General features: G+C 38.0%; 7 protein-coding genes and 1 non-coding gene across 9 annotated transcripts; 3 read left to right on the forward strand and 5 right to left on the reverse strand.

Annotated features, from left to right (window-relative positions):
• On the forward strand, positions 865-3,425 carry LOC18772776. Its single transcript, XM_007205871.2, has 2 exons — positions 865-1,639; positions 3,030-3,425. Exons 1-2 carry the CDS (start codon positions 1,044-1,046, stop codon positions 3,034-3,036), a joined length of 603 nt encoding a protein of 200 aa, XP_007205933.1. The 5' UTR covers positions 865-1,043; the 3' UTR covers positions 3,037-3,425.
• On the forward strand, positions 4,671-5,541 carry LOC18772870 (probable histone H2B.3). Its single transcript, XM_007207764.2, has one exon. The coding sequence runs from the start codon at positions 4,980-4,982 to the stop codon at positions 5,382-5,384; it is 405 nt and encodes a 134-aa protein (XP_007207826.1). The 5' UTR covers positions 4,671-4,979; the 3' UTR covers positions 5,385-5,541.
• On the reverse strand, positions 6,061-6,134 carry TRNAN-GUU. Its single transcript has one exon. It is a non-coding gene; the product is annotated as a tRNA-Asn (tRNA).
• Positions 6,434-7,902, reverse strand: LOC18774715 (histone H2A). 2 transcript variants are annotated; one of them, XM_020567274.1, is made up of 3 exons: positions 7,749-7,902; positions 7,406-7,638; positions 6,434-6,878 (listed from the first exon to the last, which is right to left on the reverse strand). In XM_020567274.1, exons 2-3 carry the CDS (start codon positions 7,613-7,615, stop codon positions 6,630-6,632), a joined length of 459 nt encoding a protein of 152 aa, XP_020422863.1. In that variant the 5' UTR covers positions 7,616-7,638; positions 7,749-7,902; the 3' UTR covers positions 6,434-6,629. The 2 variants fall into 2 exon arrangements, with proteins under 2 accessions (XP_020422863.1, XP_007206077.1); XM_007206015.2 differs by having other exon boundaries at positions 7,727-7,902.
• Positions 10,044-12,528, forward strand: LOC18773003. The gene is made up of 3 exons (XM_007207280.2): positions 10,044-10,669; positions 10,855-11,337; positions 11,793-12,528. Exons 2-3 carry the CDS (start codon positions 10,870-10,872, stop codon positions 12,207-12,209), a joined length of 885 nt encoding a protein of 294 aa, XP_007207342.1. The 5' UTR covers positions 10,044-10,669; positions 10,855-10,869; the 3' UTR covers positions 12,210-12,528.
• Positions 12,707-16,755, reverse strand: LOC18774242 (arginine biosynthesis bifunctional protein ArgJ, chloroplastic). The gene is made up of 16 exons (XM_007205093.2): positions 16,248-16,755; positions 16,012-16,135; positions 15,832-15,905; positions 15,649-15,693; positions 15,495-15,545; positions 15,328-15,396; positions 15,080-15,138; positions 14,836-14,905; positions 14,571-14,651; positions 14,420-14,506; positions 14,160-14,282; positions 13,915-13,977; positions 13,557-13,634; positions 13,333-13,478; positions 13,143-13,213; positions 12,707-12,973 (listed from the first exon to the last, which is right to left on the reverse strand). Exons 1-16 carry the CDS (start codon positions 16,413-16,415, stop codon positions 12,891-12,893), a joined length of 1,392 nt encoding a protein of 463 aa, XP_007205155.1. The 5' UTR covers positions 16,416-16,755; the 3' UTR covers positions 12,707-12,890.
• Positions 17,548-19,266, reverse strand: LOC18772153 (glycine-rich RNA-binding protein 6, mitochondrial). Its single transcript, XM_007206057.2, has 3 exons — positions 18,881-19,266; positions 18,215-18,283; positions 17,548-18,121 (listed from the first exon to the last, which is right to left on the reverse strand). Exons 1-3 carry the CDS (start codon positions 18,996-18,998, stop codon positions 17,886-17,888), a joined length of 423 nt encoding a protein of 140 aa, XP_007206119.1. The 5' UTR covers positions 18,999-19,266; the 3' UTR covers positions 17,548-17,885.
• Positions 19,693-26,473, reverse strand: LOC18773039. Its single transcript, XM_007207158.2, has 19 exons — positions 26,115-26,473; positions 24,983-25,976; positions 24,820-24,888; positions 24,541-24,739; positions 24,189-24,336; positions 23,907-23,975; positions 23,705-23,786; positions 23,549-23,608; positions 23,386-23,438; positions 23,127-23,305; positions 22,387-22,570; positions 21,950-22,007; positions 21,808-21,864; positions 21,480-21,728; positions 21,212-21,273; positions 20,831-20,887; positions 20,644-20,737; positions 20,382-20,522; positions 19,693-20,192 (listed from the first exon to the last, which is right to left on the reverse strand). Exons 2-19 carry the CDS (start codon positions 25,775-25,777, stop codon positions 20,109-20,111), a joined length of 2,640 nt encoding a protein of 879 aa, XP_007207220.1. The 5' UTR covers positions 25,778-25,976; positions 26,115-26,473; the 3' UTR covers positions 19,693-20,108.

Genomic DNA, 27,699 nt, shown 5'->3' on the forward strand with positions numbered 1-27,699 from the left:
TGTGTCGTTTGTTACAGATTTCAAGTTTTACGGTTAATATGCTGAGTTAATCAGCTTAAAGTAAGCTTAAAACACCAAATGATCGTTACCTGCCCACCAGGCTCTGTCCAGCTACATTTCCATCACTATCCACATTAATCATAAGGCAAACTGATCAAATCGTTCATAAATTCAAAAACAATTCGAAAAATCTCTGAGCTAAGATATTGAGTTTCAAAATCTATCCCTCATAGGCCCCTTCAATTTATCGAGAGAATGATCAAAGATGAAGTAAAAGCACGTGAAACTTACTCAGCTGAGGAAAGTTTCCAAAGCCGCATAACAGCAATCACCAGTCGAAGAAACTAAGAACTTTCCTGCCAGCAATTTGCCTCCTAGCCTCTTCATGATCCGTAGTGCCGCCGGCAAATGTTTCCAGCACAACATATTCAAATTGCCAAGTTATACAAATATGTTAACCAAAATAAACCCATCAAACTTAAAATTAGCGCACACACTCGTGATATAATATATCACGACGACCATGTCAATACACAAATTCAAACTCATTAATATATGCCTGCAAATCCAACCAATACAAGCAATAATCTAAACTACTTTATATAAATTATATTGATCTAATCTACGAAAAGGAAATTAATGAAAAGAAACACATTCACTGCTCTGACTAACTGACTTAACCTACGTCTGCAAAAGCAAAGAAGGGTTCGGCCTAATTATTAAGTTGCCAGTCACAGCCGTTAGGTTGACAAAGTGATAAACGTCCAGGTCACAACCGCGGTGTATTTATCATCTCCACGTCCACGTGGCTCCATGTCACCTGCACACCTGGCCGAAAACCCCTTTCCTCAATCATCTAAGCCACCAAAATCAAAATATTCCCAACGCAAAACCTAAAGCTTAAAGCCATAAACCCTCACCAAGCAACTGTTTTCTCCTTCATATCCCCAAAACCCAAAAACCCTATACTTTACAGGTCGATGTCGTAAAACCCTACATACCAGTCCGAACCCGAACCCGAACCCGAAACCAAGGCGACCACCATGAACTCCTTCACCAACACCACCAACTTCGACAACCTCATGCTCCAAACCCTCATGGGCAGGCTCCAAATCCGACCCCCAACGAACAACTCCTTCCTCTCGCAAACCCTCGAAGAACTTCTCTTCGACGCCGCCAATCTCTCTGGCGATGAAGACGATGACGACGAGAACAAGACCCAGCTCGCCAAAGAAGAATCCAAGCTCGAGAAGGACATCATCCGGGTCATTCTCAGCGGCAAGACCGATTCCCTCAAACCCAATTCGGGTCAGGCGGTGACGATTGGGGAGCATCACATTTGTGTTGGGTTTCATGAGGAAACGGGTTCGGATTATCGGGTCTGGGAGTGGCATGGGCATATCATGCTCTTCGATGAAGAAAATGGATACACTCCAGAGTATATATATGGGAATTACTTTGAGAGACTGATTGGCAAGGCTCGTACTGGCAGTAGTGGTGTTCGTGTTGAGGAGGAGGCTAAGGAGGAAGAGGAGGACAAAGAGCAGGTGGGAAATTTGGGGCTCAGGGAATTGATTGATGGTGGGGATTCGGGTCAGGGTCGGATTCTTCATCGGAATATCAATGCTGGTTCTTCAAGGTTTATATGAATTACCCTTTTTTTTTCCTTCCATATTTTCGTTTAATGTGCTTGTGTTATATTGCTTTCGCATTTTTTACTGTTGAAGTGCTTTGGATTTTGAAAGTTGTTTTGAGTTGCAGAAATGCTATATGCTATGTGATCTTGGAAACTTGTAGTTAGTGAACGCTCTGTTCTACTTCAATTGCAATTTTGTGCTCATTGGCCTAAGATTTTATCCAACTTCTCAAATTGAGGTTTGGAGTAATCCTTCACTTAAATATCAGAGTATAGAGCTTATGCCAACTGTTTTTGCGAAAGATGGCGCATATGGAAGGACACATCTATTTTGTAGTTAGAAATAGTAGTAAGTTGGATTTCTGTTTGTTTTGAAGTTATCATAATTGTACTAACTTAAGTTGAAAGCTCAAAAGATCATGTATTTCACTAGCACTGTAATGAACAGATATGCAGTAGGTTGAAGGAATTAGTTTATAACCATTGGTGATTTTCTTGCTTAGATTATGAAAAAAGTTATCCTTTAGGATGTTCAAGATGTTGACATAAAAGCTTATGAAACTTCAAGTATCTGCCTGCTATTACCAGGTAGGCTGAGAAAAAGAAGTATTGGTCAAGTAATTTTTCGTATATATAGTCTGTTATCTTGAAATTGACAACATGAAGAACTAGGGACTAATTCTGCTACCACCCACTCTTACCATCAATTGTTGCCATCTTCGGCAGGCATCACACAAGGACCTAGGGATTATTCTGCTTCTGCTTGCTCTCACCATCAATTTATTCTCATATTTGGTATTCTTAACAATATCCTCCCAGCCACCCTTGATTGTTGACCCTTATGCTTGTTCAATCAATCTGTTTCATGTTGATTTAATGACAAGGAGGTTTTAGTCCTCTTGGAATATATGTGTTCTCTGTCTAGATCTAGATCTTGTTTCAAGTTGGTTGCTCCCTCAATATCTTTTTCTTCATCATGTTCTTATCCCCAGTGGATTCATGTGGCAATGTGAAGAAAAAGAAAATAATTGTAGCAGTTGAGTTGAATTCATCTTTAAGTAAGTTCTGCATATGATCCTTCTGAAGTCTCTTTCTCAAGCCTTCACCAAGCATTATATATTACTATGAAACCTTGCATGTGGTCTGTTTCCTTGTAATAATCTTCTACACTTACTTGAACCATCATGTTCTACTCGTGTTTGTGGTAAGCTGTGGTTCAAAGCTCCAAACTGCCAGGAATTTGTTTAGGATTTTGGAATCATGTCATTACCTTCATGCAAACTATTTCTTGTCTTACTGTATTTAATCATTCACTGTCTATATGTACAAACCATGCCGACCTTGCCATTTGCTATGCTTTGCGTGTTTTCCATGATTATCTTTCCTCTTACAGGGTTTAGTGGAGATCAAAGATTTGGTTTGCATAAGAAGTATTAAAGAAGGAGCTGGCAATGATCTTCTCATTTCATTGTTTACTTGGGGTGGGAGATCAAGGCTACTTCAATTTAACATGGTATTTGTATGCAGTTTTCTGTTAGCTTTTGTTTGACTTTCCAATACGTTGGACAGTACAGAAGAGGAAGAAGATATGTTTTGTGAGACTTCATTATGTTAAAGTAGTTTTTCTATTCAAAAAAAAAAATTATGTTAAAGTAGTTTTGGATTAGCTTATCAATGGACGAAAATGGTGCATCCATCTTTGATATTACTTGGTTGTAAATTTTAGTTTTGCCTCAGTGGCTTGGCTTGTGGTTAAAACCAAGGGTCCAATTTTGGGCCATTGGCGATCATTTTCAACGAAATGATTTGCAGCCCCCTGTGTGTCTGTGTTAGGCCTCTGGCCCCGTTATGTGCCCAAAAAAAAAACGACTCGGCCTCTACTAAAACCGTGGGGTAAAAAAAAAAAACCAGAACAAAACTACTTTATTAAGCTTCTACCCAAAAAAAAAAGAAACTACTTTATTATGTTGAATTGTTACAAGATACTTTATAAACTCTTTAGTTTTTAAATGTTCATTTCTTCAATTTAAAATAATTTATACTTTTGAAATAAAAAAAATTAACACATTTCTCCCTTCGCTTCATGCGGATACGATTAAAAGTATGCACAGTTCAATTAACTTTTCTTCTTCTTCTTATAAAAACAATAATTTAATTTAATTTAATTTAATTTATGGAATAGAGGGATTCGAACTTCGATGCAAAGCGTAGGCTCCTTGTCGTCATCAACCGACTTAACTCACATTTAGGGATGGTAATGGGGCGAATCGGAAATGGATATGTCATGTTCCCCATCCCTGCCTCCGTATGGCTAATATTCAAATTGGGGATTTCCCATCCCCTCCTTCATTGGGGTACAAATTCCAAAGCCTGGCCCAATTACAAAATACTGATGAGAAAATAATTTATGAATGCGGAAAAAAAAAGTTAGAAACTAAACATACAATACAAAAGTTTTGTTTTATACTTAATTCAATATATGTACGATGAATATAAAATATAGGGATAAGAATACCATATCCCAAACACCATATTAAAAAATTTCCCTAAATTTGTCCCCATACCCAATTTATATCCTTTATACTCTCATTAAGGTTGAAGTCTTGCAAAGACTACCCATGGTGGGGAAAATTGCCATCCTTACTCACATCTACCGCATTTTTTAAAATTTATTTTAAACCCAATTATAATTTTGAAAAATAATAGTTTCAAATTAAAAAGAAAAAGTAATTCATAAAACAACAAAGAAAATATTAATTGGAATTTTGTTACCAAAATGAGCAGTCCTGTCCATACTATATTTATTTGTTAATGGGTAATGCTAGACTTACCATATTTTTATACTATATTACGTACCACCTCTCTAATAGAGGTGGATCCCACTAATACAATAGGACCCACTTCTATTAGAGAGGTGGTACACAATGTAATATAAAAATATGGTAAGCCTATCATTTTCCTTTGTGAATTGTTGCCAAAGAAAATCTAAAATCCTACGGTAGGGAAAGTAGCCCAGTCAATTACTCTTCAAGCAATCGTACGGTCCATATTTGAGACGGAAGCCAAATCAACTTCGTAATCCGTATAAGACTACGACTGACTCAAAAGCATCCGCCATCCCACATTCCGAATCAATCCAACGGAGATAAAAACACCCATGTCACCGATCCTCGTGAAATCCCAAAACCCAATCAGAACCAACCTCACCACACTATATAAACACTCGCGCACTCTCCTCTCCATCCACCAAAATCCCTGAATTCACTCTGTGTGTAGAAGACCGTTCTCCTTCTCATTCGTCAGTTCGTTCGTATCGGATCAGAAGCAACCAAAAATCGGCGAAATGGCGCCAACGAAGGCCGAGAAAAAACCAGTCACAGAGAAAGCCCCGGCGGAGAAGAAGCCGAAGGCTGAGAAGAAGATCCCCAAGGAAGGCGGCGTCGAGAAGAAGAAGAAGAAGGTGAAGAAGAGCACCGAGACGTACAAGATCTACATCTTCAAGGTCCTGAAGCAAGTGCACCCCGATATCGGGATCTCCAGCAAGGCCATGGGGATCATGAACAGCTTCATCAACGACATATTCGAGAAGCTCGCGCAGGAGGCCTCACGATTGGCTCGCTACAACAAGAAGCCCACCATTACGTCGCGAGAGATCCAGACCGCGGTCAGGCTGGTCCTGCCCGGTGAGCTCGCCAAACACGCCGTTTCCGAGGGCACCAAGGCCGTCACCAAGTTTACCAGTTGTTAATTTTTTTTTCTCTTAAAATAATTTTTTGTGAATTTTTTTTTTTTGTTATTATAAATATTTTGTTGATCCAGGTTTCTGGATATGGTGTTAGGGCAAATTGGATATATTAATGAAATTGGATCCTTCATTTTAATAAGATGTGTGGAGAGGTTTTATATGGTGCATGTTTTATTTTGTGGGATTGGTTTCATCTGATTCTGGTATGAATTTTGGTAATTTTGTTAAGACCAATGAAAACAAGGAGGAAGAGGGTAAAGAAAATAAGTTGAATTCCTGCAAATCAACCTTTGAGTTGCTTAAAATAAGCAAACTCTTGATGTGTGAGAAAGGTCTCCACTTTTGCCAGGTGATATGTTGTTTTGTTTGTATTAAAAAAAAACAACGAGAGCATTACAATGTTTTTTTTAAATTTTACGCAAGTGATTTATTGATGAAAATAATTGTATAAATTCTTTGAACAAGATATCTCGAATGATATTGGAAGGAGACTCGAACCATGAACGAACTTGTATTCATTAATGAAAGAGAAAGAGCATAACGAATAAACAATTTCAAAAGTTAAATGAAATTTTGAGTTTAATTAATTAAAAAAGATTTTGTAGCAATACTTGCGTCTTTTCAATAGAAGGTTTTTTTTTTTTTTTTAAAGGCCAATATTTTGTCCCAAAAAATGTAACGCTAGAAGGAGGGCTCGAACCTCCGACCTTGTGGTTAACAGCCACACGCTCTAGCCAACTGAGCTATTCCAGCTTTTGATTATTTTTCTATGATACGTTACCTATAAACGCTTATCGGTAATCGTAAGCATTCAATGCTGCACGAAATTTATCAAGAAGGATTTCAAGTTCAGTCACAATTCTGGCCCAAGTTTAACTGCCCTGGTAAACAGGACTGTTTCGTGTTTTTACAATACAACAAATTGACATCCACCTTGAATTAGAATCTTTACTGAAACACCCAAGCATCATGAAGCAGATGCTCTCCAAATAGTAAGAACAAAGTGCAAACACACACAAGCAAATTATGTCCAATTGCAGCATTGCAACAAGTGAAATCTAGAAGGGGGCTAATTTCATTTCATCAGAAACATGGATGTTCTACAATTGGAAACACAGAGTACAATGGACTGAAATCCTAGGGGGATAATGACACATATGAACCATCCTACTAACCAAGTACACACATGAAGACTTCCATACAGAGATACATTAATTTACTACCCAGAGACACTACTAGTTAGACAAGTTAAGCCTTCTTGGGGGACTTGGTGGCGGTGCCCTTGGCCGGAGACTTGGGCTCCTTCTTCGCAACCCTCTCTGGCTTCTTCGGCAGAAGCACAGGGTTGATGTTGGGAAGCACACCTCCATGGGCAATTGTCACACCAGCAAGGAGCTTTCCGAGTTCTTCATCGTTCCTCACGGCCAATAGCACATGCCTCGGAATAATGCGGTTCTTCTTGTTGTCTCTTGCAGCATTTCCAGCCAGTTCCAAAACCTAACCAAATCACTCCCATTACGGTTAACACTAACTCATAGCAACTCATAGAACATGGTTCATGCCATATACACCATATGCTTGAACCCCATTTGGCCACTGAGAACAACGTAGGCAAATTACAACAAAAGAACATATAAACTCACTTGTTTATCAAATATTAAATCTTTGATTTTCAAATTGAGGGAATCAATTGAATTTGAAACCCATGATCAAAGTATCAACTATCAAACTCAGAACCCAATTAAGTAGCTGACCTATATCACAAAAATTACGACCTCAAGGGCCTGTTTGCATGCGAAATTGAAAAGCCTAACTGAGATGTTTCAGTAAAGGTAAGCTAAGCTGACTCTTGGTTTGCTCTACAATTAGAAAAGCCACGACTTTCCATTTCCTTTTTCCATCAGTTTCTTACCCACCAAACAGATCCCAACTGAAAATCAAAATCAGAAACCCTAAGAACCTTAAGCAACATATCAGCTCAATCAGAGAGAGAGAGAGAGACAGACAGAGGAAACTAAGGTTACCTCAGCAGCAAGGTACTCGAGCACAGCAGCCAGGTAAACAGGAGCTCCGGTTCCGATTCGCTTAGAGTATCGGCCATTTTTCAAATACCGGCCAATACGTCCAACCGGGAACTGCAGACCGGCTTTCACGGACCGGGACACCGGTTTTTTTTTGGGACCGCCTGCCCTCCTTCCTCCGGCGCCTTTCTTGAACTTTACCCCGGTGTCCATCACTCTGCCTCGGAACTTCTGAACTGAATTTCCCGAGATACAAACAGAAACAATAAAAATGTAAAAGTCAAATTTTAGGAAATAGTGCTTGAGTAGAAGAGAGATATATACAGGCTAACTAAGGTTAGAAGACCAAGAATGGTTTGGAATCCCGGGACGGTGGCCGTTGGATTGGCTCCGATCGACGGTTCTGGGAATCTGAGTTGGCAATCCGACAGTGTGGAGTGGACCAAAGGGGTGTTAGTTGAACAGTGGAGTGCAATAGTGACAACAACCCAGGTGGAGGTCCCATGGGGGTTGGTTCTTTCTCTTATTATATGAGTTCCAATTTGGGCTACTGTTCATGGCCGTGAGTATTTATTGATATTATATCTTAAAACAGGGAATTTAACTATATTATTTATCTATATTATCATATGTGAATGAATTATAATAAATGACCGTATTTCAATATTATATAATAATTTCTCCAAGTTAAAGTGCAATATTTAGTTACAATTGCAAAGTTTTTATATGTATTTTCAACATAAAATTGTTTCTTGCTTTTTATTTGAGAGAAACAAATTGAAAAAAGTAACAAAATTCGAATCTTCCCCTTCGCTTTATAAAAAATGAAATTATGTCATATTTGACATTCTTTTTAAATGAAGTTTCAGCCTTAACCATTTTTTAAAATCAAGTTTCATCCTCCCATTTGATATTTGTTATTGTTCAATATTTAGAGAGTATTTGTTTTGCCATCTCCAAATCCCCAAAAACTCTAAATCCATATTCTAAACCTCATAATATCAATACCTAAACTCATTTCGTTAATAGGATTTTATTGGATTGGATTGGATAAGTTAATAAATATAAGGTATGTTGATGTAGGTGTTCTCACTAAACCTTCATAATAAGTCCGTGACTTAACAATGTTAATAATTATGACAAAACTATATATATATTATAACCTTTTTTATTAAGAGATGCGATATTATACTAAACTCACACATATTACACAGATACTAGGACTCAAACCCAGGACCTTTCATGGGGGAGCAATTGCTCCAAACTAGTGACGGTGCTGTGCACAGGGCAAGTTGGGTGCCCGCCCAGTCCAATTTTTTATTATTAAAACACCTACATATGTTAATATAAGCCCAGCCCAAAATTAAAATTTTTTAAACCAAACTATACACACATGTTGCCTATTCAAGTGGTCCCATATCTTCTCCCTCCTCTTTTGGTTATGCGACATCTTGTTTCTCTCTCTTAGCTACTCGATAGCAGCAACTTCTCTCTCCCTCTATTGACTACATCTTTTGTTATCTTGAGTGGACAACTTGGCAACAACATCTTCTCCTCCTTTTCTATATATCTTTAATTATAGTTTTAATTTAAAATTGAGTATTCTAGGGTTTAATTAGGGATGAATTATAATTTTGAGATTTTATTAAAATTAATTAGAGCTTTGATTTTAGGAATACCATATTGTTGAGATGCTATTATGAGAATTTAGTTGATTTTTTATTAATATGTTTGATTAAAATTCTTTATGTATATTATTTATAAGCTATCTTTTATTATATCGGAATCCTATGAGAACAAAGAATTTGTTGTCTTTTTTTAAGAAAAAGAATGATGGGTCATCGTCTAGTACATTGTCTTCTAGCACTGATGGGTCATCGTCTAGTACATTGTCTTCTAGCACTTCTTGAGTCTCCCATTGTTGAGCCTCAAATTGAAAGAGTTGAATCTAAAAGAGTCGATGATATTCATGATTTTAATATCAATTATATTGAACGTGATCCAGGATTACGTTGTCTAATATGCAAATATCTGATGAATGAACAAGATAATGTGCGAAGAACATATATTATTTTAGGACTATGCCTACCTAAGTTAGAAGATTATATAAGCCACTTAGATGGGCGGGATTTTCCTTGATTTAATAAAAAGTGGTTTGGCCAATTCACTTGACTTGAGTATTCAATTATTAAGAATAAAGTATTTAGTTTTTCTTGTTTTGATACCTTTTGCCCGGCAAACCTTCGAATCCTGGAACCGCCGGTCAAAACCACCATTTTGACAAAACTATTCTTAATTGTACCACTAATGCCTTTTTAACAAAATAAACCGTGTCCTTTACTTGAGTAATCCAATGGTAGAAAACTTGTTTTTGCCTCAAATTATTAAAAGCAAAAAAATAAAAAGGGCCTTTTGGTGCAAAGTGCAAACAGCCGGACACCTCCCCATAAAAATCTGAAGAAAAAATTAAAAGTTCGTTGACCCGGCCCAACCCAACTAAAAATCTCCCGCGACCGCCTGGGTTGCCAACCGAGATGAACACGTGTACGTCTCCGATTTGATTTGAGAACCGCCAGACTCGGCCGTGGACCCATTGACCCAAATATTCCGTCTCCTTCTCCTTCATATAAAATAAAGAAAGGAAAACCCCAACACCTTCTTCAATCCCATATCCTCTCTGATCCATCTCTCCCCGATCCCTGAAACCCTCGACTCTTACCCAACATACCATTTGGCAATTTCTTCATCCTTCACCATGCTCTGACCCTAAAACCCCTGATTTCTAGACGACCCAGAACCTTGTTTTCTCAGATTTCACAGCTCTGGTTCACGATCTGGGGTGGTTTTGTGAGTGTTGTTTTGTGCAACGCGCGGACTTAGGGGTTTCGAAGAGCATACGATAATGCCTTCGGTGCCCATTCAACTCCTGCTACGACCCTTGGTCCCTAACTTGACTTCCTTCCACGGCGGCTCTTGCCCTCATCGTCTGAAACGTATAGAAAAAAGCGATCGGCGTGGTAATCTTAGTTAACATTAGGTTTTAATATCACTTTGGGTTGTTCTTTTTGTGGTTCTTGCTCAGCTTCCCAGACTCCCTGTTTGTTGGGTTTTTGGTGTTCTTCTCGTTTTGTGGTCTGCAAGAGGTTAGATAATTTTGTCAAGAAATCTGAGGTTTAGGGATTGGAGGATCTGTAAGGCTTACAAAGTTTGGTATTGGTTTATAAGTTCTTGGTCTCAAGGTTATTCTAGCTCTGAACTTTATACGAGGTAATTAAATTTCACGACTTTATGTTCATTTTAGTTCAAATCGTTTATATTGGCAGCTGGATATCATGAATTAGATTGAATATGTAGTTCTTTTCTGCTTGTTTATGTGTTTGGGTAACTGGGTTGATTTAATTTCTGGAGTTGTGCTTAACGTTCATTAACATGTGGGTTTTGGCACTATGTAGAATCTGGTATTGTAGATGGACATAAGCTCTCCGTGTGGTAAGTCGGTGTTGAAAAATGTAGACAGCTTCCCAGGTTTGCAGCCCTCTGCGAACCAAGCACAAAGTCCTAATAGTTCGCTTTCAGATCGTTTGGTAAGTGACCTTGTAAATGCTGTTGACGAGTCCTTGAATATCAAAGATGTTGAAGAAGAGTCCTTGAATATCAAAGATTTTGTTGAAGAGTCGTTGAATCTCAAAGATGTTGGGAAAGAGTACGTTGGTATCAAAGATGTTGGAGAAGTGGAACATGCTTCTTCCAATGAGGAAATTATTAGCGGCGTGGAGAAAAGAAAACCATGCGACGGTCCTAAAGCACAACAGGGAAAAATCACTCAGAATTGCTTGAATAAGTGTGTAACCTTTCCTAATGCTAATGGGGTGCTGCCTCGTAATGCCTCCTCGGATATGGCAGAGGAGGAACCCGAAACAGCCATGCAGACGCCTGTAAGTCATCTGTGCTTATTGCGAGTGTATACCTCTCGTTCTTTGCTAATACTATGTTTTCACTCTTGGATTTCGCATTAGTCATTGCTACTTTTGATGCCCATGAAGCATTGGTTTCCCATTAGTCATCACTATCCCGTCTCCATTTGTCAGTAGTCTCTGCCTAGCTCGTGCAAGGTGCTGGAGCTACTTTATTTATGTGCATCTCCTCTGTCAAGTTATCCAGAAAAGTTATAAAAAGAATGCTTCTTTGATTAAACTGCCAGTCGTTAAGAAATATGTGTATATATAGTTAGTGTAATTATATTTATGTTTAAAACAATTTTGACTTAATATCATGCTGTCTTCTAGTTTTGGATGGATTGAACTGGCTACTTGAAAAGAAATGTTGTGATGCTCTACTTGAGCTTGCTTCCTCAGGTCATCTGCTCATAGGTTTTATTGTACTTGTGCAGGCTCCTTCGAAGCTACTTTCTGCAATGAAAGGCAGCCGGGAGAAAGAGGGGTTATCACCCGGGAAACTTACTGTCACTTGGGCCCCTGATGTGTATGATCCGCCTACTACATCGATGTCGCACACAGTTACAGGCAAGAAACAGCAGAAGTCAAAGAACAAGAAAAATTGGAAGAGAGATGGAAAGAAGGGGCAAAAGGGCAGCTCTTCTCGAGGAAAAGAGAAGAAGCAATATCGCAAAGGTGGGGCTTCCGAGAGGTCTCACAGATATCTGGATTCCCGTGAAACATTGGTTGGCACAAACAATGATTTTGGTGACCTTGTGGTTGGCAGCCCAGACCAACATTCTTATTGTGGGAGCTCCTTCTTGAAAAATTCGCTCACAAGCATGCATTACCCAGTAGCAGAAGCCCTGTGAGCAACATATTTTGTTGCGAGTATCACATCCTACGCTGTGTACATAAATAATTATCACACTACAGTTCTGTTGGGGTTGGTGTTTGAGAAAACTTGGAACAATATGCTACTCTGTTTGTGTCTGTCGTTGAGCCAGTGTGGTGATCCCTTTATATATACTGTGTGGTTTTCTTATGTTCCTTTTGCAGCAGCATTTTGTAATTGCATTTGGTGTTGAGGGTTGGCCTGACTTGTTAATTTCCTGTTTCGATAAATTTATGGGATTCTTTGTTCTGTATGGATATGGCACTTTTGTGCGTGCATCAAGACACATTTGCCTACATACTATTCCAAAAAGGTTTATGAATACATACAGATTTTTAAGCCTGTATCCGTAAGGCAATAGCATGGTAGAACAACCCTAATTTCATGTGGAAGACCGTTGATTTTAAGCAAGTTGGAAATATAGGTGCATAAAATAGCGAGTTGGGGTTTTGATATTGAGGGAAATGAAACAAGTGCTCGTGAAACCTGGAACAGTGTCTTGACATTACATTGTTCAACGGACGAGGCATGGTGGTTTTGGACCTTCTGGTGTTACATTCACCTCAAGAAAATGCTTCAAATGAAAAAAGAATTGAAGACTTGACTGATAAATATCTCATTTGAAATTCCAGTCGGGAGTTACACAATGACGAGTACTTTATGTTGTGTACTCGGCATTAATTTTAACATAATCATAACTTAAATCACAGCCCCATGCTTGACCTCGTCCCGGACCATCACCTGTTCAAACGTAAAGGGCATATCAAACACAATGAAAATGAAAGATGTACCAAGAAACTTAAGTTTGCAGGCTTAGTTAGTACTCAGGCAGATGGAAGTAATTAGTTATGATTGTGGTTACAGTTGAATATCCGACTTGCATAATGCTCCACTTGGTTCAGAAACTTACCCACAGATACATTGATTACGACTGTGCCATGAATCTCACCAGCCTTCTTGAGGTAGTCACTGGCTGCACGCCTGAAACGAGATCCAGCTAGTCAAACTACTAGGTTTAGAATAGATCTTCTCCGCAGAGAGGAAAAGATGACACGCTGAAAGGGAAAATGTGCTTGACACAAAGAAAACCTTAGAGTTACCTGTCAAATAATTGTGGTTCCCCACCATCCATGAGCAGAATATCCCCTAGCAATACTCGGAGCTTGGTTTGGTCAAAAGATATTCCTGCATAGCCTGCAGCAGCAGCGATGCGCCCCCAGTTTGGATCTCTGCCATATACTGCAGCCTGAGTGGCATTTGGGAAATAATTTAGTATTTGGTATATTGAAGCATCAAAAAGGTAGGCAGGGTTGGGATATCATGCCTTTACTAGCGAAGAAGATGCCACCGACCGTGCTATTTTTGCTGCTTCAGGCTCACTGTCTGCACCAGTCACCGTTACCTGCACATCTAGTCGGGATTAGCAAGGCATTTTTGAAGTCATACATGAAAGACCATAAGTTCATCATCGTCAATAAATCAAAGTCCAAATAATTTGCACAGTCTAGTACTTAGATGCCCAGATCCTACATTGAGCATTTTACAACATATCGTTATATTTGTGTGATTAAAGACATGAAAAGAAACAAAGATTAAGGGACCATAAAATCGAGTTGCAATCTTCAAATTTATACTTTTACATACTTTCGGCATCATTACTGATCTTAAATAAGAATGCAGACCTCAATTAGGCATGTTGCTCCTTCTCCATCCCAAGCTATGGATTTGGCAAGACCTTGCATTACCTGCAAAATGAATACGGTAAAATATGAATCCCAGAAGCTGATTTTAGACTGCATAAAACAAATCAAATGGAAAAGTCAACTTATTCTTTCATTAGTTTCCAGTGATGTCAGAATTTTGGAGCTCACTGTAAAAGATTTTTAGATAACAGAGGAATGCAAAACTTAAATGAAGTGAAACTAACCACATCAAGGCCTGCTTGAAGTTGTACTGCTTGATTACTGTTGTAGGAAGATATCTTGGTTGATCCAGATAATCCACTAGCTAACGCAATGACAGTATCATTGGTACTCGTATCTCCATCTACCTGCAGAAAACCCATACATGTGCAGGGTTATCATGCTACAAAATAAAAATGCAACAAGGTAGATTGATTACACCACGTGAGGTGTAGCCCCACTAAGTTATGGTGTTCAATAATTGGAAGAAAACAAATGTACACACTGTTATTTGGTTGAAGCTTCGGTTGACAGCAACTTGAACCATTTTTCTCCAAACATCACTGCTAACCATTGCATCAGTTGTTATTACCTGTCCATGTAATCATATTAGTTAATAACTAGTCAAACATCAAGAGAGATACTAGAAGACATACTCCAAGCATGGTAGCCATATTGGGGTGGATCATCCCGGAACCTTTTGCCATTCCCCCAATTCTTATATCTGTCCCTCCAACCTGAAAAATTCACCAGTTATTTTTAAGGACCAGCCTGGTTTCTATTTTACTGCCTACAGGTTTCAAAAATAAAAACATGATGGTGCCAAAGTTTTGTACAGCTAATCAGCAATTAACATAATCCAAAAGTAGCAGATATTGCATTCACTACGGATATAAATACAGGAAACTAGATCTTGCACACCTGAGACTGAATTGCCACACTCTTGCTAACGAGGTCGGTTGTTGTGATTGCCACTGCTGCAGCATCTGCCCTGCAGACCAAGGCAAAATGACTTCTCAGGGAGATGATTTAAAAAATTTAAGCCCCAAGGTTTCACAGAAAAAGAAAAACACGAACTGAAATTCGATGCTGAAAATAAACACAACCAGGTATATATGAAATTATGTCAGTTATCTAAGTTAAGTTCAAAACCATTAACATTTACCCCTCAGTTGATGCTGATAGTGAATTAACCAGTTTTGGAAGAGATTTTAGAAGTGCTGCCTGCATATGAAAATTAAAAAATGAATCGTTTGAACAACATTTAGAACAGGTCATGTTATAAATCTTCCTAAAAATTCTCATGCAAAATTTATCAGCTGATCTGTTAATATTTCAAGAAATCCCGTGCAAATCAGTATGATTAGAATTTTAGCATAACATGGAAACATGAATATGATGATTATATAGTACCTTTTTTATCCTTTGGCCAATCACTCCAGTGGATTCAATCAGCACTTCCTCAGGCTTCATTTGAAGTAGCTGCAGTACAAAGTTTCTTACTTACAAGGGGTAACAAATCCAGCCTATGAAAGAGCATCTATCAGATTAGGGTGTTTGCCACCCTTAATGCCACATACCTTAGCAAGGCTGCTGACGGACTCTATTACATCTTGGTAACCTGCATCACCCTGAGAAAAAAGGGAAATTTATTAGCGTGCAAGACTAACTGTAACAGCATACTCAAGAGTATTCAATGGGACAATTGACAATATGCATCAGTAAACGCCCTACCGTCGCTGCATTGGCTTGACCAGCGTTTATCAAAACTGCCCGTGCCTAACAAGTTGTAAACACTTTTCGTTAGCAGATCAAAATGACAAAATTAAAACATGAAAAGTAATATTATAGAGCACTACATTTACAATAAGCACAACATCATTGTCAAATAAATAAAAGAAGCATTTTCCGTCTCACCGTTTTTGAAGTGTTTAATACTGTTTTGCAGTATAACACTGGTGCAGCTGCTACCACATTCGTGGTAAATGCCCCTGTGAGTAAACCAACATAGAAATAGTATAAATTTAAAAAATGTACAAAATTAATTTGCTCAAAATACCATTACTAAGAAGCATAAACCAAACACAAGCAACTCACCAGCAGAAGTGGCATCGACATCACAAGTGACAAGTGCGAGATCTGGCTTGTCACCTTTGGCGCGAAGACCGCCGAACAAACCTGCAGCTTTGAATCCTTCTGCAGCTGTAACTCCGCCGGGAATCTACAGACTCGATCACAGTCACAGTCAAGTTCAAAACTTTATCAAACAAGAAAACATAATTGCAGGGATAAATGTGAATGTAAACCAAAAACAGCGTCGTAGAAAGGTTCACCTGCTTCCAAGGTCCTTGAGGAAGGAAAATGGGAGCTGGTGGAATGTGATTGGTGACTTCACTTGCAGTCATTGAAATAGCCGGAAGTTTGAAGTCCCTCCGAGACGAACCGAAACGAGGAATGGCGGGGAATTTGATGGAGACGTACTGAGGAACGCATACATACATCTCTGCAACACAACTGGAAGCTACTGCCTTCTGGAGTTGGATTTGAAAATGGCGGTTTTAGGGTTTTATGGTTGAAGTGAGGGGGTTTTACGATCGAAACGTATTTATTTTGTTCCGGCGGCCGAAACGTTTCGAATAGTATAGTGCGCGAGAATTAAGAACTCGAATCTCCTCTCCTCTCACTCTCAGACAATTTGGTACACGGACAAAGTCTAGGGTGTAGCTGTACAAGACTGTCAGGGTGTGTGTGAACTGGACAGGACTGTCTTACGCCCCGCCAGGAAAAAAGAAAGGAAAGAAAAGCCTATGTTATGAATCGTCACTGAATGTGTTGAATGATTCCTAGTATCATATGTAAGTAAACATAGGGAAATTCAGTTCTTCTCGGAAAAATCCGGAATTTTGCTAAACGTTAAGAATTTAAGAGGAGAAATTGACAATTCATTCGTTTGTCAACTTAAGCGCGGAATTTATTAAATGATACGCAGAAAAAATCATGAAAATTGAGGCATCAAATTCCCTAGTTTAATTTCCACCAAAATAAGCGTTATTTCACAATTTCCATTGTGTCATTTACTAAATTCGGTCATTTACAAAATTCGACATACATAAATCCAAACACTGAAATCTTCAATTGTCAGAAATTAAAATGATGGAAATCTAAATTTTGTCATTTTAAAATTCTATGTAATTTTCAATTCCTTCATCCAAACGAAGTGTTAAAGTATTTCTTAATGAAACATCTGTGCTCAATCGGATTTTGATCTCAAATGTGTTTTGCTTACTTATCTGAAAAGCAATTGTTAAAAAAGCACATCTACTTGGATCACTCCCAATAGACTTTTGATGGATTTGTGCATGTTCATTTCCTTTTGCTACAACTGGCTAGAGGTGCAAGATCATACAATTTTGTCTTCTGATACTACGAAAATGATATGTCCCTAGCATCAACCAACCACAAGATCTTTATACGACATATTAACATGTACATTTTCAAAGACAAACAATAACCACCTGGATCCTGCAAATAAATGGCGAATCTTTACTGCTACAAATATGTAAGTCCAACATGTTAAAACTAACATGACCTAGATACAATGCACCACATGTCACTTACAACTCCTCTCCGATGTTCTATAAATTCAGGGGCTTTCCGCCCTATGAAATTCACTGAATGGGAAGACAATGTTCTTGATTTATCATGACATCTAATCATTTAAGTAGTAAGAAAAATATAAATTTCAAGTATAAAGCACAAAAGAAGGAAGCCAACATTGGCATATAGATTAGAGCATTAAGGTGGTTCCAACAGAGGCCAAAATGAACCAATACAGGTCCCCTGTCCCAAATAATTCACCTAAGTTACCAAGTCTTGCATATTTCTCAATACAAATAACACAAGGGAGTATTACAGTATTTCAACTCCCCTTGCTTTCATCACAATGAGATCAACCCAAGGAACTTATGTAGTCATCCACACCATCCAATGGTCTTGTTGGTTCTGAAACCAGTTTCAGAAGGACTTGGCTGTGCTTGAGGTGGAGGCCTAGGCTCCCTAGGTTTTGCAGGGTCAACGAAAATAACCCACCCATCTAAGAACTTGGCATTCATTCCCTGTCTAGCTTGCTCGGCCTCTTCAATGGACGTGTATGTGATGAAACCAAACCCCTTTGATCTTCCCGACGCCCTATCGATAACCACTTTCGCTGCAGGATCATCAGCGCGATACGTTAAACATTAAAGCAAGCAATCTAAGGAAGGATGTCAGGAGCAAATAAACAAGTTGCCTCAGACTTTACCATCTATAATCTGCCCAAATGGAGAAAATGCCTCTTGAAGCTTTTCATCTGTTGTTAATCTGGAAAGACCTGCTCATTGCATATGGATAAAATAATAGTGATGAATCAACATTCTCTGTATTCGTATTCGTATATAATACAAATGGTTATGTAGTAGTTACTATCTATACATCTGTTTAGCAAACAGATGGGGCAATAAAGACTTGAACAGATTTGCAGCCATATTGGTTAGTTTTTTTCATTTTTGATAAATCAGTCAAAATATTGGAACCTCTGAGTTTGCAGCTTTGTAATTAAACCCAAAACAAGAATCAAACAACAAAAATAAACACAGATTGAAGCACAAGAATACGCAATGGAAAAGGCCTAATAGTTCATAAACCACACACACAATCTACACGAAAGGAGCACCCAATTATTTAAGTTCGCATTATCTGGGTAGAGATCATGAACTAATTTCAAAAAGCAGAGGAAAACCCATACCCAAATCTCGAAGAAAAAAAAAACCAAAATTAGGAAGGAAAAAAAGGGATCGAACCTTTAACCCAAGAAGCCAATTTGAAAGATGAGTTTAAAAACAACAACAAAATGAAAACTTTCTTTGGCGAGCAAACATAAAAGAACAGAAAGAAATTAAGAGAGTGATGGGTTTGATTTGAAATTTACCGCTGATGAATAGCTTGGGGGAAGTGAGAGTTGAATTGTGACGAATGCAGACGAACTGGGATTGAAGAGCAGAGGAAGATCCGCCAAGAACGCGTCGGAAGCTAGAGATGAACGCCATTTGATATGATCCGACTTCAATGGACAGAGAGATTACAGGAGTTGGGGGGGGTTCAGGGTTTAACGAGTAAAAAGAGAAATATCAGGTTTGGTTTTGATTCGGGTCGGGCAGCTGCTAAAACCCTATTAATCACAACTCAGAAGCTTCTCGTACTTTGTGCGACCAAAAGGCCGGACCAGACATATAGCCCAATTGGGATTTTAGTCGAACTCCAACTACATAAAAGAAAACTTCCCAAAAATTGGGTTTCTGTTATGTTTTCTTTGTCTTTTTGGTTTCTTTGTTTGTTTGTTTTTTTTTTTGGCAAAGAAAAAAACATTCTATTACTTGTTAGAAGTAAATTGAGATTGGAGTATTCAGCAAATTTTTCGGGAGGCTAATATGGCAGCTGACACTCTGCCCAAGAGGGGACATTGTTCACGAAATACTTGTATTTGATTTAGTAATTTTCCATTGGATATTTTACTTCGGTTAGTGATTCGCCGAGCTTTGGGGTACAAAACTTCAGGGAAGAAAAGGGTCCAAAAACTTGATTTCTCCAGGACCTCCACAATCAAACTAGAAGTTAGTCCATGGCAATTTGCAGCCAGCATCGGGTTTAATTTTGTTTTGTTATATTATAATATCGGATTCGGGAAGCTGAAAAATGAACCAACAAACAAGAGAACAAAGCATATCCAATACTGTGTTAAACTGTTCAGAGAAAAATATTGGCTTATTATTTAGGGTTTCTGGGTTGAAGATAGTACACTGGAGTAAGTTAAATGTTTAAAACAAAAACAACATTCTCGTGATATAAAAACTAAGCAAAAGTTTCACGCATGCATTAAAAAAGGTCAGCATGCACTACTTTTTTTTTTTTTTTCTTTTTACATACATTCTTCTTTCTCCTCTCTTCCCCTACTCTAATTCCAGGTTTCCAACAACAGACAAATCTCAACAGAAGCTTATTGGAGAGGCGAATCACTAACCAGATAAAAAAAAATTGCAGCAATTTTACAGGAGTGGTAAATCGCTAACAGTGAAAGAAAAAAAACATATAGATAATAAAACAATATGTTTCTACACCTAACTTCTCTGAGTGGAAACTATTGGAAAATCGACGAGCAGTCAATCCATCAACTTCACCACCTTTTCAAGCATTGACGTCCCCCTGAAAATTGTCAGCTGGACTTCCTTCAAGTATTTTGATAACTGGCAAATAAGACAACTATTAGTGAATGTGAAACAAGTATAGCCCAATTTACAATACCAAGTTAAAAAATTTATTCTCTGTAACTGTAAACTATTGAAAAATAACTATTGCAATTCAAGTTTAGACTGATTCAATCAACAAAACATTCTGAGGACATTTAGTCCAAACTTTTTCTGTGATTCACTTACTTGCTCGTCTCTCATCTTTCTAAAGCCTAATTTCTTCGTCCAGATTGACTCAGCTTCCTCAGCCGCAGGGAGAACCAGCTTTTCCACTTTCAGGGAAATAAGTAACCTCTCTATACACGAAAATAATGCTTGGAAATAACCCTAGAAAACGAATTTAAAATCATGAGGTTCAACTTTAACAAAGCCTGACATTCTCATAGAATGGGAAAACAACAAAGTATTATCCGATAGACGAGCAGATTTTAAATCCCAATATACATACTTTTCCTTGATGTTCTCTACTTGTCGCGACAATAGGAAGCTCAGCAACCTCCTGACCAAAAACCCTAAGGAGACCAGCAGATACAACAACAGACCTGGATATGAAAGAAAATGATTGCTAAAAGTGTAAAATAAGGAGAAACACATCAAATAGTACAAGCAACACCAATACCAGAAAAGCAACATACCTTACTATTAAAACTACACAATACATGCCTCCAAACTCTTGGCCCGATATATTTCTCCTGAAAAATGCCAGGAAAAAGAATTGCTTACCTAATGTTACTAACAGAAAATTTATATTGGATAAACAAACACTATAGACCAAAACCTAATCCCATAATCATTCTTTATGGAGCAGAACTCAAGAAGCAATAATTGCTATGCATCTATATGCATAACAACACAAAATCCCAGTTGGGATGCCTTCAGGTGTACTTGAAGATGCACAGCTTGAAAATGGACACAGAACCGCAAAACTTATTCACTAATCTTTCTTCTTGGGGGAAGGGGGGAAGTTTCTGTCTTTTTGTTTGTCAATGAACAAAATAATTAAAAGGATCACTTACCCATATACCATAACAGGGATCAAATCACGACCAGATTGTGCAACAATAGGGTCAAAGCACTCCTGGAAAATGAACACAACATATAATTAGGTAAATATATTTGTCTAGTAAGAGTTTTGATGCTCTGTCTGGAACATAAGCTGCCGGTGAACTAAATGGCTGGTCTCTCTTTGGGTATTTAAACAAACAATTGGGAAAGAATAAAACACCAAGTCCAAGTTCAGTGAGTCATAAGATCATAACAAGCATCAAAATTATATATACTTACCCGAAAAATTGCAGCAGCCCTTGAAAGAAAGGGTAGATGTTCTGGGTAGCGACTTTTACCACTGAAAACTCGCCATTGAACATCATCTGTCACTCCATCAATACGTATACCTCTATCTGCATGCTTCCTGATTATTGTATCCGACAATGGCGCTGGAATCCGCTCCGCTCCATTATATACTAAATTCTGCAACGCTGCATGAATCTTATTACAGTCATCACAACAAAACCACTTATCCTTGGGGAGTTCCTGCAGCAAGATACGAGAAAGATAAGTTAATACCCCAGAAACCACAAAAATATTAACCATTACAAGATTCAGAACGTACTTTTAAGTCACATAATCCACTGTTCCGTAAGCAACCGACATGGAACTCCTTCTCGCACTAAACAAGAAGCAAGGGTAAGAATAAAACAATGATAATAATGGAAAAGAAAATTTGTTCAAAAGAATGAAAAAGCAAGTCATACTTGGTCACAGATTATAACTGTTCGGTCATCAAATAAAGCCGCACTGAAATCATGGCTCCTAATAAACATAAAATAATATGTTAGCAGTTATCTATAACTGATAAGCAAATGGGGTATATCAAATCAAGAAATCAATTTTCAAGAGTGCTTGAGAAAAGTTAAATAAAAAATATTGCAAAGGAATTGCCTAGAATCCAGGCAACCAAATTTCCAACAAACAGTTTGTAGTCATAGCATTATGTTGAATGTGATGTGGCCAAACTAAAAAACAGTGAACCTTCATTCACATTCCCTAATACCAAGATCTCATCTGAAGGTGTATAACTTTTCACAGAGGTATCAAAAACTTATCCCTTTCCGTCAATAAAAGGATCTTCACTTCATGCTACTTAAAATGCACACAAAATGAATTAAACGTATAAAGTAGTGCAACCAACCTGCAAACAACACAACCACCAATTTCAAATTCAGGGGCTTTAAAGACCCTTGTCAACCGTATTACAATTGGTTTTCCAAAATTTGAAGATTCGCCAGCAGCAGCTTTCCTACCAGGTTCAAATTTATCTCTACAATTCGGACAATGCCAATCACCTTCAGGAACCCACGGTAAATCCAAACAAGCTGCAACACAAACAAAGTTAGACCTCAATACAATGAAAGAAATCAATGCACCAAACAAGCATCAACATTAAACCATACACCCAGCACTTACTAGTTCGATAGACTAGTAGGGACCTTAACACCACCATGTTATATATATATATATATATATATATATATATATATCCACCAAAAATGTTGATATATTAAATCTTTTTTCCAAAGAGGAATAAACTAACATGACTCCTTTTGAGAATACAAAATACAAAAGACATCATAATAAGGCATCTCTTCCCATCAAAAGTACAGTGGGGACAATATGTGCTGTTATTAGATTGAGAAGACTTAGTGATGTGGAACGAAAACCATTGATCAAATGATTAAAATATTCCGCACAGTTGCACTACTAAAACATGGGAAGGACAAAAGACATTTAACACGAAGAGTTTATTTGTCACCAAAAAAAAAATCAAAAAGGATCTTCAAAGTTGATAGGCACACCTGAAATCAAACGTATGAACCTACGAACTAAAAACACGTATAAAAAAAAATAGAACCAATTAGATACAATGTCAACCTGAATGATAAGCACGAGGGCAGCCATCACAAAAAATCATATCCCCCATATCATGTCCACAAACTGCACACATATCATCATTTCCATCACTGCCACCAATGGTGAGGTTTTGCCCATTGGCCAAGGACATGGCTATATCGTGAAGCGTCAATCCATTGGAAATATAGATGTGACGGTAGCTGCAAAAGGACATAAATTATCCACACATGACACATTAAACAACTATAACAACAACAAAAGTTCTTTGGAAGCTACTCACGGTTGACGCCTTGCAGCCATTCCAGCATGAGCTTCAAACTGTGAAGGGCTTATCTGTTCATGCATAAAGAGCACAGAATTTACGTGAGAGAGTAAAGGGAGGGAGGGGCTATAATAAAATGCAGAACTCAAATTTGATGTCATCTTTGCAGCTCAGTATTTACCTCTCTGTCACAGCAATTACAGAATATACCATTTCCTTGCTTATAGCCACCAAGTAATCTCTGTAAATATCAAATCATCAGATCAATTAAAGATTGAAAATGACATACATCTACACCTGAAACCAAAATCAACATAAAAGATATGTCGAAATTTACCTGGCCTTTGACATAGTATGCCAATTTAGCTCCATCTGGAAGCCCATTTGGCATAAACAGTAATCGGTGAAGATCATTATCCCTATCAACCGCACAAATTTCCCAATCAAGAAAAACTCACCCATTATTGGAACGTCTTATAAACAAAAACTCAAGAAGCATAAAAGGGAATTTTAAAAAATGGACGAGGGATGAGGGCAACCTTCTCTTATTGCCACCTTCAGCAGGTTTCTTCTGGTACATAACTGAGTAAGGAGTGTGGGAGCTTGGTCTGCACGGCAAACACAGTTTCAGTTTTCTAATGCAAAATACTGCATCTTATCTGAAATCTGAATTAACCAATATGATGAAAAAGAACATACAATGTTTTATTCAACTATAATTTAATTAAGTTTAATCACCGTTAGATTAGTCTAACAAAATTTAATGATTGAAAAATAGGCATTGTATAGAAAAGGAAAATATCATGAGTTAAGCTTGTTACCTGGGAAGAGAATGAGTCGGCCTAGGAAGAGAATGAGGCAGTTTAGGAAGAGAATGAGGCAGTTTAGGAAGCGAATTAGGCAGTTTAGGAAGCTTCACACAAGGTCTTTTATCTACTTCAGCCATTCCATCACTTTGATGAAGAGTTGCTGCAGAAATTTTTAAGAGAGAAAAGGAACATTAGGGCCTTAATAGTACTTACAATATAATTATTTCTATATTTACAGAACAAAATTTCTTTTTTCCCTTGACCCAATCCCTTTACCGAAGAAAGACATTAGCATTTCCAGTCCTCTGACATTGCAAATGTGACCCTTTACTCAAAACGAAAACATCACATGAATAACCATCACCTTTCCAAACACAGAAGGACTCTTCATTGACAGAAGAACCAGCAACACCCCTTATCACTTCATCCAGCGAGTCTAGTGGAGCAGTCTTCAATTCTTGTATGATACTATAAACTGGCCTCCCATTCTCCAAGTATATATGATTATTAGGATGGCGAGTCTTGACACCAGCATGCTGCTCAAACTCATATGCACTGAGTACCTGTTCATATCATTGAATCAATCATCTATAACTAGTATTGCACTTAACTCTATAACAATCTAAATAATGAGTAACCTTACCTTGCTGAAATTGCATGATGAGCAGGCGCACAAATAGCCACCATTACTTATAATTCCATGCAGCGCTATCTGCCAAACTTTCTATTAGCCCTCTATGATAAATAAATATTCATACTGCAAGCATACATCCAACAGAGGAAAAAGAATACATTCGATAAATTACCTCTGATGTGGTGGAAACATATTTCACTCTAGCTCCATCAAGAATACCAGTAGATAATAGCTTTTTGACATTTGTAGGATAGTTGCTCAAAACCTTGTTAGACGCTTCCAATTCCCTATTAGGAGTACATGGATGACAGTTTCCGGTTTCAGCGTACTTCCTCGAATATGAACTTGCAGGAAACTCCCTACTTGTACTAGCCATTGCTTGAAAGTCTGTTCCAGGCTCCTCATACGAACCTCCATGTGGAAAGCCACTACCAAGTCCATTACTCAGTGTCTGACTAATTGAAGCCACTGACTGACTGTCATAATCCTCCTTTTTTTTGCTGAACTTAAACGTAATTTTGCGAATCCCAGATGAACTGGCAAGCTTAGGAATTTCAACTACAACGCGAGAAGTCAATACATCACCATTCATATCGTTATCAATTTGAAAATTGTCATTCTCAGCACGCTGTCCATCGCTCAAGGTCTCCCCTGAGCTTGAATTCCCCAGACACGGGGAAGTGACTTCACCGCACTCAACTTGGTTACTATTTTCCACTTCAGCCGGTTGGCTAGTTATGTCCTGAAAAGTGGAGGCGTTCTCTTTTGGAGAGACAACCGGGTTTGAAACTTCTGAGCGTATATCCTCATTGGAATGCTCTTTGGCTTGCTTCTTGTTTGGAAATGAGTCTGGCTCGGTATCATCTACGACACACTGATGGTCTCGCTTCAATTCAGTTCTTGGGAAGTCGTCAGTTTCCACTCCCCCATCTGTTAATTGGCCCAAACAAACCGCCTCTTCTTCCATCCAAGTACAACAACTCCACTGGAAACTCTAATTTGCTAAGGCTCGGAAAATCAAGACTGTGAGACAGCATTCAATCAGAAAACCAAAGCGAAAATTTGAGGCCTAATTTGCTGGTGGTCAGGTTGAATTTGTCTCAAAAATGAATGAGCTTGAATTTCGAACTAAATCTTTCCCCCCAGAATTCAATAACAGTCTTATCCTAAAATCAAAGAATAGAATCAAAACAATGAAAATAAAGAAAAAATTAACCTTTGGAATCATCGACAAAGAGTAAGTGTAAACCAGTGATTGAAATTAGCAACAGACTGAACCAAAAAGGAAAATTTCACAAATTTACCTTGTTTGACTGATTCAAATCGAACAAGACTTTCAAATCCGAATAAACAAAGAGAAGTCAGGGAGATCCAAAGCTTCTTCGAATCGAATTTCAAACAATACGGATCTGAAATCCGCAGATATAATTTAGAGCTCCTGTTCGTCAAGTGAGATCCAAGAGGAAATAGCGCGGGACGTGGTAAGGGTTAGGGTTTTTCAATTCCGTTTCAGAGGGTAACGTACAGAGCGGCAAAATAGCGAAATGAAAAGCTTGGCTCGCGCTCGAGATTCAACTTTTGAGGGAGAGATAGAGTCCATAAGACAGAAAATATTTATCTTTATTCGAAATAAATAAATGAAAAAGAGGGTGACGAATGAGTATCTTTAGAAAGAACCAGAAGGCAGGTGGGTGGATAAAGCTAATGGGCCCACTTTTTGGACGAACTCGATCGCTCCGCGTGGCATAGCTGCGTTACAACCGTCGGACTCATCAGACATTTTGGGTTGCACTGTCACGTGGTCGACACGTGTCATCGGATTTGGCCACCGCGAGTCCCGCTTTTTTTTAATCTTTTTGCGGGAATTTTGTATTTTCCAGAGAGTTTAGTACGAGCAAGTAACTGTGACTGATGTGTCGAACTGAATTTGGGCCGTTGGATGATCCAGGTGGCTGCATCGGAGGGATTATAGAAGCTCTTTTGGGGGCTCGTAACCGACTTAAAATGGACCAAACCTAACTGTCATAGCCGAAAAAGCAAAGGAAACATAACGGTCCACGCTCCAAGTAGATTAATAAGAAATATTTTATATATATGGATAAAAAAATAAAAAATAAAATGATAAATTACTTTGTGGGCCACTTATGACCTTAATATGTGGGCTCTGGGTTACGAAGTGGGCCTTCCTTATATATGTGATTTTATGATATTTTTATTTTTATTTTTATTTTTTTGTTTCAAATTTATGATTTATAATGATATATTGGATATTTCTCCCTCTCTCTTTTTTTTTGTTGTTGTTATATTAAGAGGAAAGAAACCCTTTAGGGTTTCGAACTTGGGTGTCAAACAGGGGGTAAGGAGAGGCCACCACTGTGGTACCTGCTCTCGACGGATATTTCTCTCTTTCATGAATATTCTTCCATGCATTCATCTCTCGGTATATATATTTTCCTCCACATTTTTTTTAATTTATAAGACCAGAGTCAATTGTGTAATTAACGTCCAATTTGTGACTAAACTCAAATTATCAATTTTTCTACCAAAATGAAAACTCAAATTATCAGTTTATGATGTAGTGCCCGTTGAACATTGCTTATTTAGGGTGATAAGTGATTTTTAAAAAAATTTGTAAAATCTAGCATGTTTGGTAAACTATAAGAAAATCACTAATTGTTAAAAATTGTTATGAGAGAAAGTTATAAGGGAAAGCAGCTAATGAAGTGCTTTCATTTTCTGATTATGCAGGAATCAGTTTCGAAGAGTCGCTGGGTTTAATGATTGTGCATGAATTAATTTTTTTACTATGCGAAAATCAGTACCAACAACACTTTTAACAAAAAATTTATCAAACGCCAAACTGTTTTATCTCACAGCAAATTTAACAGC

The sequence above is a fragment of the Prunus persica genome, chromosome G6, assembly GCF_000346465.2.
Source record: "Prunus persica cultivar Lovell chromosome G6, Prunus_persica_NCBIv2, whole genome shotgun sequence".
NCBI classification, from domain to species: Eukaryota; Viridiplantae; Streptophyta; class Magnoliopsida; order Rosales; family Rosaceae; genus Prunus; species Prunus persica.